At 33.0% G+C, this 16,000-nt stretch overlaps 1 protein-coding gene across 8 annotated transcripts; it reads right to left on the bottom strand.

The window, feature by feature from the left end:
* Positions 1-6,240: 6,240 nt before the first annotated feature.
* LOC107459377 (cyclin-D3-1-like) lies at positions 6,241-10,064 on the bottom strand. 8 transcript variants are annotated; one of them, XM_052252171.1, is made up of 8 exons: positions 9,422-10,064; positions 8,793-9,180; positions 8,372-8,482; positions 8,238-8,277; positions 7,685-7,888; positions 7,479-7,609; positions 6,662-6,785; positions 6,241-6,467 (listed from the first exon to the last, which is right to left on the bottom strand). In XM_052252171.1, the coding sequence occupies exons 2-6, from the start codon at positions 9,101-9,103 to the stop codon at positions 7,574-7,576; spliced, it is 702 nt and encodes a 233-aa protein (XP_052108131.1). In that variant the 5' UTR covers positions 9,104-9,180; positions 9,422-10,064; the 3' UTR covers positions 6,241-6,467; positions 6,662-6,785; positions 7,479-7,573. The 8 variants fall into 8 exon arrangements, with proteins under 8 accessions (XP_052108131.1, XP_052108132.1, XP_052108129.1 ...); XM_052252172.1 differs by having other exon boundaries at positions 6,662-6,739; XM_052252169.1 differs by having other exon boundaries at positions 7,717-7,888.
* Positions 10,065-16,000: the final 5,936 nt, after the last annotated feature.

Genomic DNA, 16,000 nt, shown 5'->3' with positions numbered 1-16,000 from the left:
CATTCTACCCACCTTACAAAAATTTTTGCCCTCAAAAACTGATATAAAATGGAAAAGATTCATACCAACGTAACTTCCCTTCTTAAACATGTCAAAGAAAAACAAAAAGATTTGACATGTTTAGTTTACAAATCTAGGATATTCTTATGGCTTAAAAGTCTTCGCAAAGCGAAAGATACAAGATAGGCTCGATGCAGAAGGGTTATAAGGCAGGCTGGTATTAGAACGACGGAATCATCGCTTCTAATACCCGCTTCATCTAGCTCCTAAGTTCTACTGATTCTAATGGTGTCATCATACGTAATACTATCAAAACTGGTTCAGCCTCTGACACTAAATCTATCACAACTTACTTTTTCTCTCGACACCTAACTGGTTATCAAAGAGATTTCTCTATCGACCTAAATTCTTAGTCCGTATCCAAGTCCAAAACTACGTCCAGTCTTTCCAATCCTAAACTTCCATATCCAGTTATGTAACCTAAACGAAAGCGGGGTCCTAGCTCTACACAGAACAAATCTGTCCTTCGCATTCTGTATCATACTTACCTCGATCTTGTCGTGGCCAATCCGCATTTGTGGCTCTCCCACGCGGACAATCCCTAGACATGTGTCCTGGTGCTCTATATCGAAAGCACATTCTTAGTCCGGTCCTGTGTGGCTCCTCTGGAGCAGTCTCACCAAAGCCTTCCTGTAGCAGTGTCCACTTCAAGGAGCGATCCTCTGCGAGCTGGCTCTTCTTAACCAACTTAGTGAAATTTGTTAGCTTTTGTGGATACATGTAATTAAAGATATCTCTCCTTAGTCCTTTCTCATACTGAGCACACTTCCATTCCTCATAATCGGCTGGATTTTCTTGACAAATTTTTGAGAAACGGCACAGATTGTCGAATTCACGGGTATAGTCGGCTACGGACATATCCTTTTGCTTCAGCTACATTAATTCCAATTCATTTGCAGTGAGAAACTCATGCAAGAAATATTTTCTGTAAAACTCTGTCTTGAATCTATTCCAAGGGACATCCGTTAATTCCACCTGCAAGGTATGACACAACTCTTGCCACCAATTCTGAGCATCTCCATCCAACATATGAGTCACTATCTCCACTAACTGTACTTCAAGAACGTGATGAGTGTATAAAACCTCTCCACTTCTCGAAACCACTGATCAGCCTCTAGGGCATTGGCGTTTTTGTTAAACCGAGGTGGACCACTCTTGAGGAAGTCAGTAAGGGTCATTGACCTATAGTATCGACTTACGTTATTTGTACTAGCACTAGAGTTTCCACCTCGACGTCCTTGCATTGGTTCAACCATGGGATTTCCTCTCTGAATACCTCGTTCGGATCCACGAGACGACATTTGGTCCCTATTCACACCAAACAAGTGATATTAAGTTGATTAGTCTCAATATCGCAAGTTTAATGCTTCAAGTTCCAAAAGCATGCTCATGAACGTTTATGCCACATATATCAATCAGATATCCTAATAGCACATACACATATCAAGAGTATGGCCAGAAGCATAATCAGTCCATCCCTCAGGCTCTATAGGAACGAACTGCTCTGATACCATAATATAACACCCTACCACCCAAAAATTTACACTTAAGTCGTAAAATAGATGTAGCGAGGTATTACGACTTCTAAAAAATAAAACACATACTTATAATAGTAGAAAGAATATAATAGACTAGGAGCCTTGAAAAAAGGGTAAAACAAAATCGCAAAATGAAAAGCGCCACACTCCGAAAACGAAACAACTTCCGTGTGAGAAAAACTATAACTATCAAACATAAGATAATAAAAGTAGAAATAGAAAGCCAAAGGTACAAAATAACAAGCTCCTAACTCAGTCCGCGAAGTCAAGACTGGCCGGAGAATATTTACACATATATACATACATATCCAAAACCCAAATGTACTATGCGGAGAGAAAGCTAAGTATATGTATATACATCACTGCACAACAAAATAACCCAGTAACCACTTTGCTTCAGGTGTCCAGACGCCTAATGAGATACCTCTCGACCTGCATCTGAAAAACAACAACATAGTATAGAATGAGAACCAAAGGATCTCAGTATGGTAAAGGTACCCGCGTAGTTAATATAAAAGGTCTCGGGAAAGCCAGAGGCATTCCTAGAACTCCGACACTCAGAATCATTCTTAAGAAAAATAAACTAAACTAAAAGTTAGGTAAGTTATCTAAGGTATTCTAGTTCTAAATCTAACTTTAACTTAATACTTCACGTTCTGTCTCCTCCAATCTTCTGAATCACTGGTGGAATAACCCTCTCCCCTCACACTTTCGTCAAGAGGATTTCTCAAAAAACATACACATACAGTTCAAGCAAGGAAAACACAGATAGAGAAGCATTTTCAGTAAGTAGAACAAGTAGCAGATAAGCAAAATTAAACATTTAAGCAAACCAAAACAATGTACACTCAAGCAAACAAACAAATGCATATGATGTGTGCCTGTCCTATGGCTGATGAGTCTCATCTGTCGGTTATACAGTCAACCCGACATGTCCTAGTAGTTAACCATTGGACAGTCCCTCTATGCGCGCATCCCCAAGGTCAATAATATTCCATGTAGTCAAACTCCAAGCTCAAATATAATATTCAATATTCATATATATATCCATGCTCACGGGGGAATCCAGGGAGTTAAAGTGCCCGGTCACATTTTGCGACAGAGGGTCAACAAATAGTCTCAAATACACAAGCCACATTATAATCTCTTTCTTTTTCTAAAATAACACCTCAAACCAAACCTCCAATTCTTATAGAAACTTTGGCAGTATCTCCTCTAAAACTCAAATTTCTGCCACCCTTCAAGGGTCCCAACTATCAAATCAAACTCCTCTCAGTCCTTCAAATCATTTCCAGCAACAAATTATTTCAAAATCAAACAAATACCAATATTAAATCTTTTTTCCAAAACCAACCAACTTCAGCAGCAAATTATTAACAACAGCTAAACCACACATTCCATTCCATATACACAATCCATCAATTATACATTCAGTTCATACCTATCTTAAAGTCTTCTAGCCAAAGTTTTCACGTGACATTAAATATTAACTACGAGAAACCAAAATCATACATTCGTACGGAATCAAAATATTCGAAGCTCCGGTGAAGCTTTCTGACCGAACTATCGAAGAAGAAAACGTCCAGAATCGTCTGTGTCTCCTAAAACTCCAGTTGGCCGAACTTAAGGGGTAGAGGAGCTACGTCACCGTCAACCTCCACCAATCAGAAATGGTGCCAACATGTAGAGAAGGAGGATACGAATACTTTTACTGGATTAGATTTTTTATTGGAGTTACAGATTGTAAAAAATTGAAGCCAGAAATTTGTTAGGTTTACGTCGATCACGCTCTTCTCTCTCGCTGTTTTCTTTCCTTTTTTTCCTCTCGCATACGCTAATCACATATATATGTATGTTAAATACGCCGCCTTAGCTTTCTTTATAATATATATGGCTTACGATATATATATATAACCTAATGCATAATGATATTACTAATATATATGTAACTTAATGTAAAATTAAAACCGCCTTTTATTTCCGTGCTTTATGATTAATAATAATAATAATAATAATAATAATAATAATATATATATAAAGTTATTAATATATGAGTTACAAATCTAAATGACATTAGTAACTTAAGGGTGAAAGGTATTTGATGAAACATTAGCAAAGCTAAGTTCAGCAAAAAGTACCGATATTTATTTATATCGACAAATATCGAATTCGATAATAATATTATTAACTAAACTCTATTTTTAAATTAAAATATCAATTACTCAAATTAAAGTATACATATAAGTTTCATTTCTTATAAATTACTAGAATTATAGTTTTAATTATGTAAAATATTTCATCATAAGATATATCTATATTTAAGAATATGAATTTGATTGAATTCAAATAGTTATAAAATTATTTCAATTACTGATATAAAATAATTTCTAAAAAGAGAAAATTTCAATTTATGAAATAAATTATAACTTATTTATATTTATATTTTTAAAACTGAGGGTTACTACAGCCTAATAATGGTAGAAATATCATACCCAAGTTCAACAGAGAACTGCAACCAATTAGAGATGGAGCTAGTCTATTGAGCGGCGTTCAAGTTCAACAGAGAACTACAACCAATTGGAGATGGAGCTGGTCTATTGAGTGGTATTCTTGGATTGCTATGTGCTGACTATGATAAATTTTCTATCTGTGAGGAAATTTAGAAAAATGACCTGGCAAAGACAAGATTTATAATGATTGTGTAAAGGTAAAAATTAATACCGCTGAATTAAATCGATTCTTTTATTTAACTATTACTTACAATTTGAACTTATCATTGCGAAAATATTCCACTTTGATGAAGATATTATTTGAGGCATCAAAAGTACAATTTTGAAAAGTACAGGGTGATCTTGGAAGGAAACAAGGAATAGGTTGTATCATGAGTATAACAAATCAACGAAGACGCTTGAACAAAATATTGAGGAACGCTTGCCGAGAATTGATAAAGTGCATTGGAGATGGTTCTTTGAGTATCAGAATAAACCAGAGACACAAGTAACCTATTTTGAATTTGATTGAAAATAATACTATTTGTTCATCAATGTACAAATTATATTCAAATAACTACTAATTAAATAAATAAAAATAATTAAATTAATTTTCTTTTATTTATAAAATAAAGTTCAACATCTAAATATTCAAAATATAATACATAAAATTCTCATAACTTTTTTAATTACTATAACTTCAAATTATAATTGAAAAATTACCTAATTTGTATGTAAAATCTCTGAAAATACAATCTCGATTGAATATAATAAATCGTAAAAAACTTATTATTTAATTTTCAAAAATTCAGGGTCTTACATAGAGCACAAACGAATTTATCACTCCTATATACATGAAGGAGCTCGGGCGATTGGTATAAGTACTATGTTGAGATCGTTTATGTTGTTTCTTATTGATTTTAATAATAAAATTGTGTTGAATATGTTCTATCCCGTAATTGCTTATGTTTGCTTATTTATGTCTGTAGAAAAAAATTATGGAGATTAAACAGCGTAATTTATCGTCTAGAATTTTGTCCGAAAATGATTTACTTTCCCAAGCTCCCAGAAAAGAGCACCCAGGAAGAGTGCATGGTGTGGATTTCGGACCGACTCCAAGTCAAGTTTCGCATCAGTTGTCGTTGAACTAGATAACGTAGAAAACTCTCCTTTGCATGCCTCTTTATCTTTTCTGTTGCTACTTCATTCCTCATTGCCTTCCTTTTCAATTTCTCCGCTGCTATCTCTGCTTATATTTCAAATAGCATCCTTTAGGTCTCCTCTGTTTGAGTTCCATCCTACAACAAACGCGAACTCGGACGAAAGAGTCGACTTAGAGTCAGTCTGAAATTCACGCCACACACTTTACCTGAGTGCTCTTATCCAAGAGCATGGGCAATCGAATCATTTTCAGACAACATTCTAGAGAATTCATCATGTTGCTCAATCGCCATAATTTTTCCTACAGATATAAATAAGAATTACGGGCCTGAGGATATTCAACACACTTTTATAAATAAAACCAAGATAAAAGATCTCAATGTAGTACTTACACCAATCGCCCTTGCTCCTTCATGTACATAGGAGCCATCAATTCGTATGTGCACTAAGTTCCAAAACTCTCCTTTGCTATCTTTCCTCCTTTGTAGTTTCGAGAGTAACAATGTAGTCTATATAATCACCATATTCCACCCAAATAAAAGAAACTCAAAAATACAGTTCAAATTGGATTGAAACGTAAATTAACTCTCCTTTCCTTCGCATCGCCATGCTTTTCGAACCGCTAGTGTGAGTATATAGTTGTTACGATCGATTCACAGCATTTTTTCTCACAGTAATTAATAATATTATTTTCACGAATTCTAAATAGGTTACTTGTGTCTCAGGTTTATTGCGATACTCAAGGAACCATCTCCAATGCTCTTTATCAATTCTCGGCGGACATTCCTCAATATTTTGTTCACACATCTTCGTTGATTTGTAACTCTCATGATACAACATATTCCTTGTTTTCTTCCAGAACTTCCTTATACTTTTCAAAATTGTACTTTTGATGCTTCGAATACTATCTTCATCAAAGTGGAACATTTTCGCAACGATAAGTTCAAATTATTAATAATAGTTAAATAAAAAAATCAATTTAATTCAACGCTGCTATAAATTTTCACCTTTACACAATCATTATAAACTTTGTCTTTGTCAGAAATCTTTCTTCAAATTTCCTCACAGATAGAAAATTTATTATAGTCAGCACCTAGCAATCTAAGAATGCCACTCAATACACCAAGTCCTTTGCTGTTCCTCTTTCCTCTAGCCCTCTTAAACTTCTTTCCCTTAAATCATACATAATTGTTTTGAAAACATTTGTGAACTTTTTTACCTACAAAAGATGGCAAAAACAGATACAAATATTTAAGTTTGTTATACAGCTTGGTTCTTGATTATAAAAACAAAGTTTCATCCAACATATATCAAGCACAAACAAAAAAGCTTAATAGAAAATAACTTCAGCAAATTGAAAAAGAAGTATAAATTATAGTCACATTCAGTTTTTATAAATTTTAATCAACTCACATTGGAAAATCCAAGAGTAACATGCATTGATCTTCATCTGTAATGCCAAGTCTCCATCTTGTTCTTTGTTCAAATAACCTATAAGTAATTATCTGTTAACAATCTCCAATATCTAGATCTTATTCTGCACAAACATGAGATAAAATTGGCATATGATAGTAAGAAAGTAAAGAAACAAAGTTAAACTTAAAAACTACAATTCATCTTTCTACTCAATATCATATCCATGTTCCACTCAAACCTCATTGAATTTCAAATGTTTTGCAGCAATGTGTAAAATTAAGAACATGATACAGTTCATTTGAATATTGGAATTCCAGATATATATGCCAAAGAAACCTACCATGTTGGAATTAGAATACAAAGTTAGGGTTATTATTAAGGAGAGATCAAAGATGCTGCTGTCCATGAATCATTTGAGCTGTCACAACTGAATGATGCATCAATTACACCCCCGGGGCTACTTGGTTCGGATATTCGTTTGCGTTTTTGGCAAAGATTGTAAATGCCTTCATGATTCAAAACCAATTGTTTCACTATGTGTTTGTAGCACTCATTCGCTTGTTCCCGCAAGATCACCACCACCATAAATTCTCCAATACTAATGCTAGCGAGACAAAAAACAATCGGTTCAAATAGTCTAAACTTATCTTATTTAACCTTTATTTATTACAGGGTACTTTACTAACTAAATGGTTTTGGTAGTTTTTGGCTAATATTTTTTTTTGTTACCAACCATTTCCGATTCCCCAATTACTCACCAAATCCTTAGTTATATTTGACAAATTAACAATTGAACTTAACCATGAACACAAACCTCACTAGTCTTGAGTAACCCCATGAGTTGATTTATGTATTCCATTGCATTTAACAATTCAATCTCTTTAATAACATGGATCATGGTAGCAGCAACTAATGTAGAAGGGAGATAACCCATGAACCTTGAATCTGAATACAATGATAATAAGTATATGAATATGTATATAATTAATAGAAAACGGTGTAGCATAAATAAATGCTTACTGGGAATGACCGAAAGAAGAACACGCTGGCACCTTTCCATAAGAACTCCCAATGCAAAAGGGTCTTCAAACCAATCCTTCTAACAATGTGTTCTAAGAAGGAAATTGGGGTGACAGGGTTCATCCTACATTGGAGTGTAGACAACACAAGAAGCTCCATTCTCTGAACAGTCTTGGCTTCGAACAAGAACTTGGGTTCCTCCACCTATGAATAAAACCCCAGGTTCAGAAAGAAAGAAAGAAAGAAACTTGAGAAACTGGTTAATCATAATGACCTATCAATCATTCCAGATCCAAGTTTCTAATCTGCAAAGTATATTTCTTATTTATCGATGCTGTTCTCAGACTATACACTCAAAAAATTCTAACCATAACCAAAACCAGCCCTTTTCACGTATCACATATGTACAAGTACAATTTACAACTTCAAGCAGATGAACACGAAGAGTGAGATTCCCAGAAAATTTAAAACGATCACAGCAAAACAATACTTAAAATCTCGATTTAAGAAACATAATAAAAATATTAACAAGTTATCATGGAAATGCTCTAACCTTACTTTCAGCTTTGACATCCATATTCGACGTAGCAGGGCTCCCCAACCGGACCATTTCACCATAAAGAAATCACTCATTTAGATTTTTTAAGATTAAAAAAATACAAATAAGAAGAAATGTACATGCAGTACCTATGATTCCAAGCTTGTTCACTTTTAGGTGAATATGAAAGTACGAACACAAACAGATGAAGTTCATCCAACAACATGGAGTGCTGCTTCTCCTTGGAAACTACTAACTTTCTGCAATATGCATATAAAAACTCAATATTTTGCGGTAAAATATCAATTGCATACATATTTTTCCAAAGCTGATTTTTTTCCTCATCAAATCTAGAATGTCAGTTTCAATGTACACATGATATGGCTCAAGGAGGATGGTTATATTAAAAGACAAGTGGTCAATTGAAACTGGAACTTGTTGGGAACATGTTTACAAACAAATAAAGTCTATATAAGTAGATGAATAATATTGATGCCAATGTTCTAACTTATGAGACTAGCTGATACATGTATATGACGCTGATAATAAAATGAACAATAAGTGGAGAACCTGCAATTCCATGCTGTCATAAAATCGCAACTTAGCAGCAGAAGTGACCTGTTGTGTCTCACAAGTATACTTTGAAGATCATCGCATGATGAAGAGGCAGGTAAACAATTCCCAACTTCATCAGATTGATCGCCACACATCTTGTATTGTTTAAATGCAATCATAAACGCTAGTTTAGCAGCTTTGTATAGTGAGAGAATAATAGAAGCTGAAATTCCCAATTTATGATCTTTGTTCCAGAAGTTTTTTTTCCTTCTTGGAACATCCCTCAGAGCTTGCTGTCCTTTTTGTTGCCGGAGAGATAGCTTCATCAGATGAATTGCCTAAAATGCCTGATTCTTCATTTAGCAAGTCAAACTGAGATGTATGAATAAATCCCACCTCATCACTGGATCCAAAAGCTCAAGTAAAAATATGTTAGACAAAGACAAAACGATATTGTTAGGTCAAGCAACTATGACAAGAGAACAACATTAACCACCAAGATTAAAACATAAAACTAGACATTTGTATCTTGATACCTAGTAGAAGATCTCTACTAAATGGCCTAAATCTTAACTAGTTTCTCAAACAACTAACAATAGCAACCAGTAAATCAATTTTCAGTTCATAAAATCATTAAACCTTACATTAGAGGGTCGGATTCAAGGATATCCTCCCACTGTTGCAAGAGATCAGAACCAGCTGTAATCATCATCCACGTCATCACAACGAGCAACAGGTGGAAGACCGTTGCAAACACCTTCGTCGTATGTTCAATCCATCATCATCGTCACTATCACTCAAGGAGCGTTTGAGACAGAGAGAGCGCCGACGGAGGGAGTGCCGAAGGAGGGAGCGCCAAAGGAGGGGTTGGAAGCGCGATGAAGCTCTGCCGTTAGGGTTGGAGGCACGATGAAGAGCCTTTGTGGTCAGGGTTGAGGGGCGAGGAAGAGCCTCTGTGGTCAGGGTTGGAGGCGCGATGAAGAGCCTCTGGGGTTAGGGTTGGAGGCGCGATGAAGAGGGTCTGTGTTTAAGGTTAGAGGCGCGATGCGGAGGCTCTAGTGGGAGCAGCGATGATGGGAGTGAAGAGGAGAGGGTTAGGGGTTTATGGTGGGAGCAGAGATGGTGGGAGTGCCGATGGAGGCATTGTGAGCGCCGGCGATGTTCTTCGTTCTTCAGGGTTATTAGGATTTCGCCGGCAGTGCAGGGATTGTAAGCGGCGGAGGCATTATGGGAGTGCTGGGGTTATTAGGGTTATTTGCAAGGTTGGGTTTCATGAGAGAGTCTCAAAACTGTTTTGAACATACAAAAGTTTTTTGTTTTTCTAAACCTTTTGGCTACGCTTTTAAAGCGTGCCAAAAGATAACAGGAAACGGCCATGCTTTATAAATGTTACTGTAATGAGACTCTGTCGCCACGCTTTCAAAACGTCTCCGTTTCTTTCTATAGCCACACTTTTGAAGCGTGGCAGAAAAAAACGTGGCTGTATCTCTAATCAATTGCCACCCTTATAAAAACGTGGCCATTGACCCTTTTCGCCACGCTTTTGAAGCGTGGCAAAAAAATGTGGCTGAATCTTTATTCAATCACCACCCTCACAAAAGCGTGGCCATTGACCACTTTTGGCCACGCATTTAAAGCGTGACTATAGACCTTTTTTCTTGTAGTGTTCCATCTCCAATTGGACGTAGTTCTCTGTTGAACTTCAGTATGATCTTTCCACCATTATTAGGCCATTCCAGGGCTTCCCTCACACTTAAATGAGCGTTCTTCATTATGGCATCAGAATCTATAAAGAATATGACCTTATTTATGTGGCCCTTGCGGCCAAGATGTGAGAAAATAAAAAAATACCATTTAATCATTTTGAATATAAAGAGGTTCAAGATTAGTTACCGATGACATTATTTTAAAATTCGGTATTTTTGCATCCTTTGCACCTTTGAACATTAGAAGCAGCAAAGAGGCTGTCAATGTGCTTTTCAAATGAATCTGTCTTGTTTGTCTTTGGGTCCAAGTCCTCATCGCCTGTGTTCGAGGTTTGTACACCATTGGTCCAGGTCAGGTCTTGGCTCCGGAGCGAACCAAGACCTGATACACAGACATGGTGTACAAACCCAGAGTCAGGCGATGAAGAGTTGAACCCAAAAACAAATGAGGTAGATTTATTTAAACAACACATTGACAAACTATTTCATGTTTCTGATGCTCAACAACGAAAAGGACGTAAGAACACCAAATTTTGGAATGTTGATGTCATCGGTAACAAATTTTAAACCTCTATATATTGAAAATGATTAGACCCTGTTATTTTTATTTTTCTCGCATCTTGGCCACAAGGGCCACATATGTAAGGCTTTATTCTTTATAGATTCTGATGGCATAATGAAAAAAGCTCGTTTAAGTGCGAGGGAAGCTGTGGAACGGCCTAATAATGGTAGAAAGATCGTATCAAGTTCAACAGAGAACTGTAACCAATTGGAGATGGAGCTGGTCTATTGAGCGGTGTTCTTAGATTGCTAGGTGCTGACTATGATAAATTTTCTATGTGTGAGGAAATTTGAAGAAATGTGCCTAACAAAGATAAGATTTATAATGATTGTATAAAGGTAAAAATTTATAGCGTTAGATTAAATCAATTCTTTTATTTAACTGTTACTGACAATTTGAATTTATCCTTGCGAAAATGTTCTACTTTGATGAAGATAGTATTGGAGGCAACAAAAGTACAATTTTGAAAAATACAGGGAGGTCCTAGAAGGAAACAAAGAATAGGTTGTATCATGAGTGTTACAAATCAACGAATACGCTTGAACAAAATATTGAGGAACACCCGTCGAGAATTGATAAAGAGCATTGGAGATGGTTCCTTGAGTATCGCAATAAACTTGAGACACAAGTAACCTATTTTGAATTCATTTGAAAATAATACTATTTATGCTACATTCATATGGATAAATTTGGTGCGTAATCACTCTTATTTTGATGGCATAATAGGAAAAATACACGAAAAATGTTGTGAATCAATTGAAACAACTATACAATAATATTTGCAGTTTGGAAAGCCTGGCGAGGCGAAGGAAAGAAGATGTAATTTTTGTTTGAATCTACTTTGACAGTGTGTGAAAAAGGGTGTCCAACGGTTCTTGAATGCCTTACGACTATATATATACAAGACCTTTATAGAAGAGTGGACGAAAACAAAAGAAAAGATGCATCTAATAAGAAATATTTTCATTGGTATCTTCACCCCATAAGTCAATACTTATAGAAGAAAGACGAAATAGTTTGTAATCTAGGGCTTTCTTGCGCATCCATAGTGTAGATTACATACATGTAAATCTCAGGATAGTTCGTGTTCATTTGATAGAATTTTTGAACTAACTAAAAACTATGATAAGTTTTTTAACTGAATTGTTAATTTCATGTAAACACTATGAGTCTTTGTGCTTCATATAATTTTTTCGTAATCTGATCTAGTACTACCGTCATGAAAAAGCTTAAGAAAAAAAATAGCTAAAATTCTTATATTGGTGGAGATATTCAGTCTAAGTCTTGTTTAAAAAAATTAGTTAAATATCTATAGTTTTTAAATTGATAGGATATTTATTATGAGTTACTACATAATCCTAAAAAAATTTGTAAAAAAATATTTTATATTCTTAAGTTGGTGGAATAGGGTATTCAATTGAAGTCACATCTGAGAAGGTTAAGAGAATATCTAAAATTTTTAATTTAAATTACAATCTTTTATCGATTTAAAAAGTATCAAGATGATAAAATATTCTATAAGAGATATTATTTTGTCTCTAGAAGATACTTTTAGACTTTAAAAATTCTCATAAATTTATCATTTGGATATTGAACATTGAATATATTGTAATTCCAGTTTAGAATGTATCTTACAAAACTACGTACTTTTTTTTCCCAATCTTTAGTAAATACATATTGACATAAGTGGAAAATATAACAATAAATCAGAAGTTTTACTGGCTTAACATGATGTGAATATCATTTAGGGATGCTTTTTCAGTGGTAAAAGTATAATATGAATCTTGAAGGATTAGACGAAAAATTAATTTTGCTTTAGAAAGAGACCGATTTGTAAATAGCATTTTATAACAAAAGAAAAATAGAGGAAATTGACATCTATTCCAAGCACATCGCAGATGTCAAATCCTCCCTCTCCCTGCACGATTTTTAAAACTCTACAACCACCTAAACGAATTATATGTATTAATCACATCTCCCCATCATTATAATTAAATTTTCTTTCTTTCTTCTTAAAATAATTAAAATTTTTATATATTTTTTAATTTAATTTTAATATAATATCAGATTAAATATTTTATGCATATGTTTAATTATGTATCATAATTAAAATGTTTCTCTATATTTCATCTTTTAGTTTAATTATTTTACTCTATTTTTTTACTACTCAGAGTCTCTATTTTTTAAATAAAAACTTATTTAAACGTCTCATAGATATAAATTATTTGTTAATAAGTATTCTAATAAATTTTGATAGAAAATAAATTATGACAAAAAATAAGATCTTTTTCTTTAATTTTTTAATTATATTTGAATGTGAATTTTAAAAAAAAGTTCAGAAATAGAAAACAACTTAATTACTACTAGATTAGACAGTTTCTTGTTATATACTACGTTTTTTAAATTATATTACATAACCATATATTATATTCCTAATTAATATATATAATCTAAAATATTTAATTAAATATTATTTTATATTTAATTTAATTTTATTATTATAACAAAAATACTTTTATTAATCATGAAGTATTTACTTTTTCATTTATAGATGTTAATAGAATTTAATGTTTATTTTAATAATTTTATACAATTAAAAATAATTAATTTAAAAAGAGTGAATATAAAATAAAAATAAAAATAAAAATTAAATAAGTATAAAAATAATATATAATTGAATATTTTAAATGATATATTTTAATTAAAAATATAATATATGGTTATGTAATATAGTTAAAAAAACGTAACATATAACAAGAAACAACATGTCTTAGTAGTGGTCAAGTTGTCTCTCATTCTTCAAATTCTCTGTTAGAATCCCAACCCAACGACCATATAAACAAATGTTGAAGATCATTGTATTTTTTAAAGTATAAAAAATGAAATTAAGTAAGTGTTGAGGATTTGAATTTCGTCTTATGTATGTAGCAATCTATTAGCTAGCAGCAAATTCTTAAATGGAGCTCAGATCCATGACGGATTAGTCATTGACCAGTCAGATTAGGAGATATTATGGACAATTAAAAATAAATTAATAAAATTAAAAATATAAAAATTTTAAGATTATAAAAAAAGCAAGAAAGTTTTATATAAGAGTTAATTTGATCAATTTTGGCATGTGATTCCTATATATATTTTCTTCAAGTTATATTTGAAAAAATAAATAATTCTCCTTTAAACTAGTAAAAAAAAAGAAAAAAATCCAAACCATCGTTAAAAAATATAACATAATGTCTAATTTTAACTTATTTTTACTCGTTTTTTGTGACGTGTTTCATTATTACTTGCAAATAAATATAACAAATTAAAACAAAAAAAAATTAAGAAAATATTTATCGGAGTTGTACTAAAAAAAACATTGAACAAAAAAATATTCATTCACAAAACCTTTCTTTTATATTTGGAATAACAATGCAAATGGCTCTCAATAAAGATTAAAGAATATAGGCTAACAAATTAATAAATTGCTTTAATTATAGAGGACTCGTTTACTATTAAAAAAAATTGAACCACACTACAAATATACATAAATACTATACGACTGTAATATTGGCCACAAATTAAAAATCTTATCAATAGGTTCTTAAAGAACCATAAAATTCTTTTTCCACCATAGAGAATTCCATCATTCAAAATTCACTTGAACATCATAAAGTGCAAAATGAAATTTCCAATTCAAAGAATTCTCATGAGTTTTTTTCTTAGTGAAGGTTAAGTATGAAATTATCACCAATTAAACTTGAGATAAGACTATCTGGGTGTCTGAAAAATATTATGGATGAGATATATGGACCCCTTCACCCATCATGTAAACTATTTTAAAAATATTATGGATGTTTTATATATTTGTGCAAAAAGCAGAATCATTCACAAATCAGGGCATGTTTTGTTACATAGCCTATGCTAATAGTTCTTATATTTGGATATGCATGCATTATACTGCATTCTGAATTCATGTAACATAGGCATTAACCATAGGGTGCCTGACTTTCTAAAATGAGCATTAATTATTAGTATGTGAATCTATCTTATTAACTAACCACGATAAGTTTTCCAGAATTCTCTGGCTGCCTTGCCAAACTTATGGCAGCTGCAGCTGCTGAAGAAATTCTGACCTATAAAGAAATTTGAAAGAATTATAATGAGGGTTATAAAATCCAAAAAACATACTTCTTTGCAAACGTTGCAATATCCAGCAACATGCTGATCCAAAGAAAACCAATAACTAAAGCGAATTCTACATCTAGACCCTAGATTTATGAACACTTAAAAGACAGAAATAAAACTAAATACAAAGTAACAACTTTAGAGAAAATTGACACTAAAATTATGAAAATAAAAGAAATAATAGTTTCAAAAATACTTTAAATGATAACTTACCAGCAAACCTTCTTCCAACACTAAAGCTTTTTAATAGCATATGGCAATTCTTTTTTCGAGTACCATCCAAATAAATTATTAGTATATTCTTTAATTTTCCTAACATTTTTGGAAAATGTTCAAGACTAGAGCACCCTGAAAGACAGAGATGTACAAGATTGGTCAACTTGATAGATGAAAATCTCTTGAGCCTCCTGCAACCTAGAGCACTCAATAGGCTAAGTATATCTAAGAATCCAATTGATTTGTGAATTTTAATTAAATTCAAGCACATATTCAATGATAGGTTTACTAAATTTGGGACTCCGGATATATCAGGTATCTTTTCTACATTAGAATGATCAAGATTTATGATCGTCAAGCTCATGTACTGCAAGCCTGCAGAAAAAAAAAAAGACGTCAAATGATGAAAAACCTTAAAAGATTTTTATTGTCATATGTAAAGGTTTTGGATGAAAGAATTTTAGACTTGCCTTTTGCTTTTTAAGAAACCTAACTGACCGTATACTCTTCCCAGATAATTGGAATATGACAAGTCCAATTGAGTGGATTTTGTCAATCTTTCATACACTTAT

Source organism: Arachis duranensis, chromosome 7 (genome assembly GCF_000817695.3).
Source record: "Arachis duranensis cultivar V14167 chromosome 7, aradu.V14167.gnm2.J7QH, whole genome shotgun sequence".
NCBI lineage: Eukaryota > Viridiplantae > Streptophyta > Magnoliopsida > Fabales > Fabaceae > Arachis > Arachis duranensis.
The sequence above is the reverse complement of the archived record's forward strand: the minus strand, read 5'-3'. Positions and strand labels throughout refer to the sequence as shown.

Bases quoted from the DNA above. Each gene is read 5' to 3' on its own strand.
- LOC107459377 (XM_052252168.1), bottom strand. From the start codon at position 9,103: ATGAAGCTATCTCTCCGGCAACAAAAAGGACAGCAAGCTCTGAGGGAT. The intron at 8,483-8,792 runs GTTCTCCACTTA...TGCATATTGCAG, and splicing joins ATGACAGCATGGAATTGCAG to AAAGTTAGTAGTTTCCAAGG. The intron at 7,610-7,716 runs GTGCCAGCGTGT...CATTGTATTCAG, and splicing joins TTGGGAGTTCTTATGGAAAG to ATTCAAGGTTCATGGGTTAT.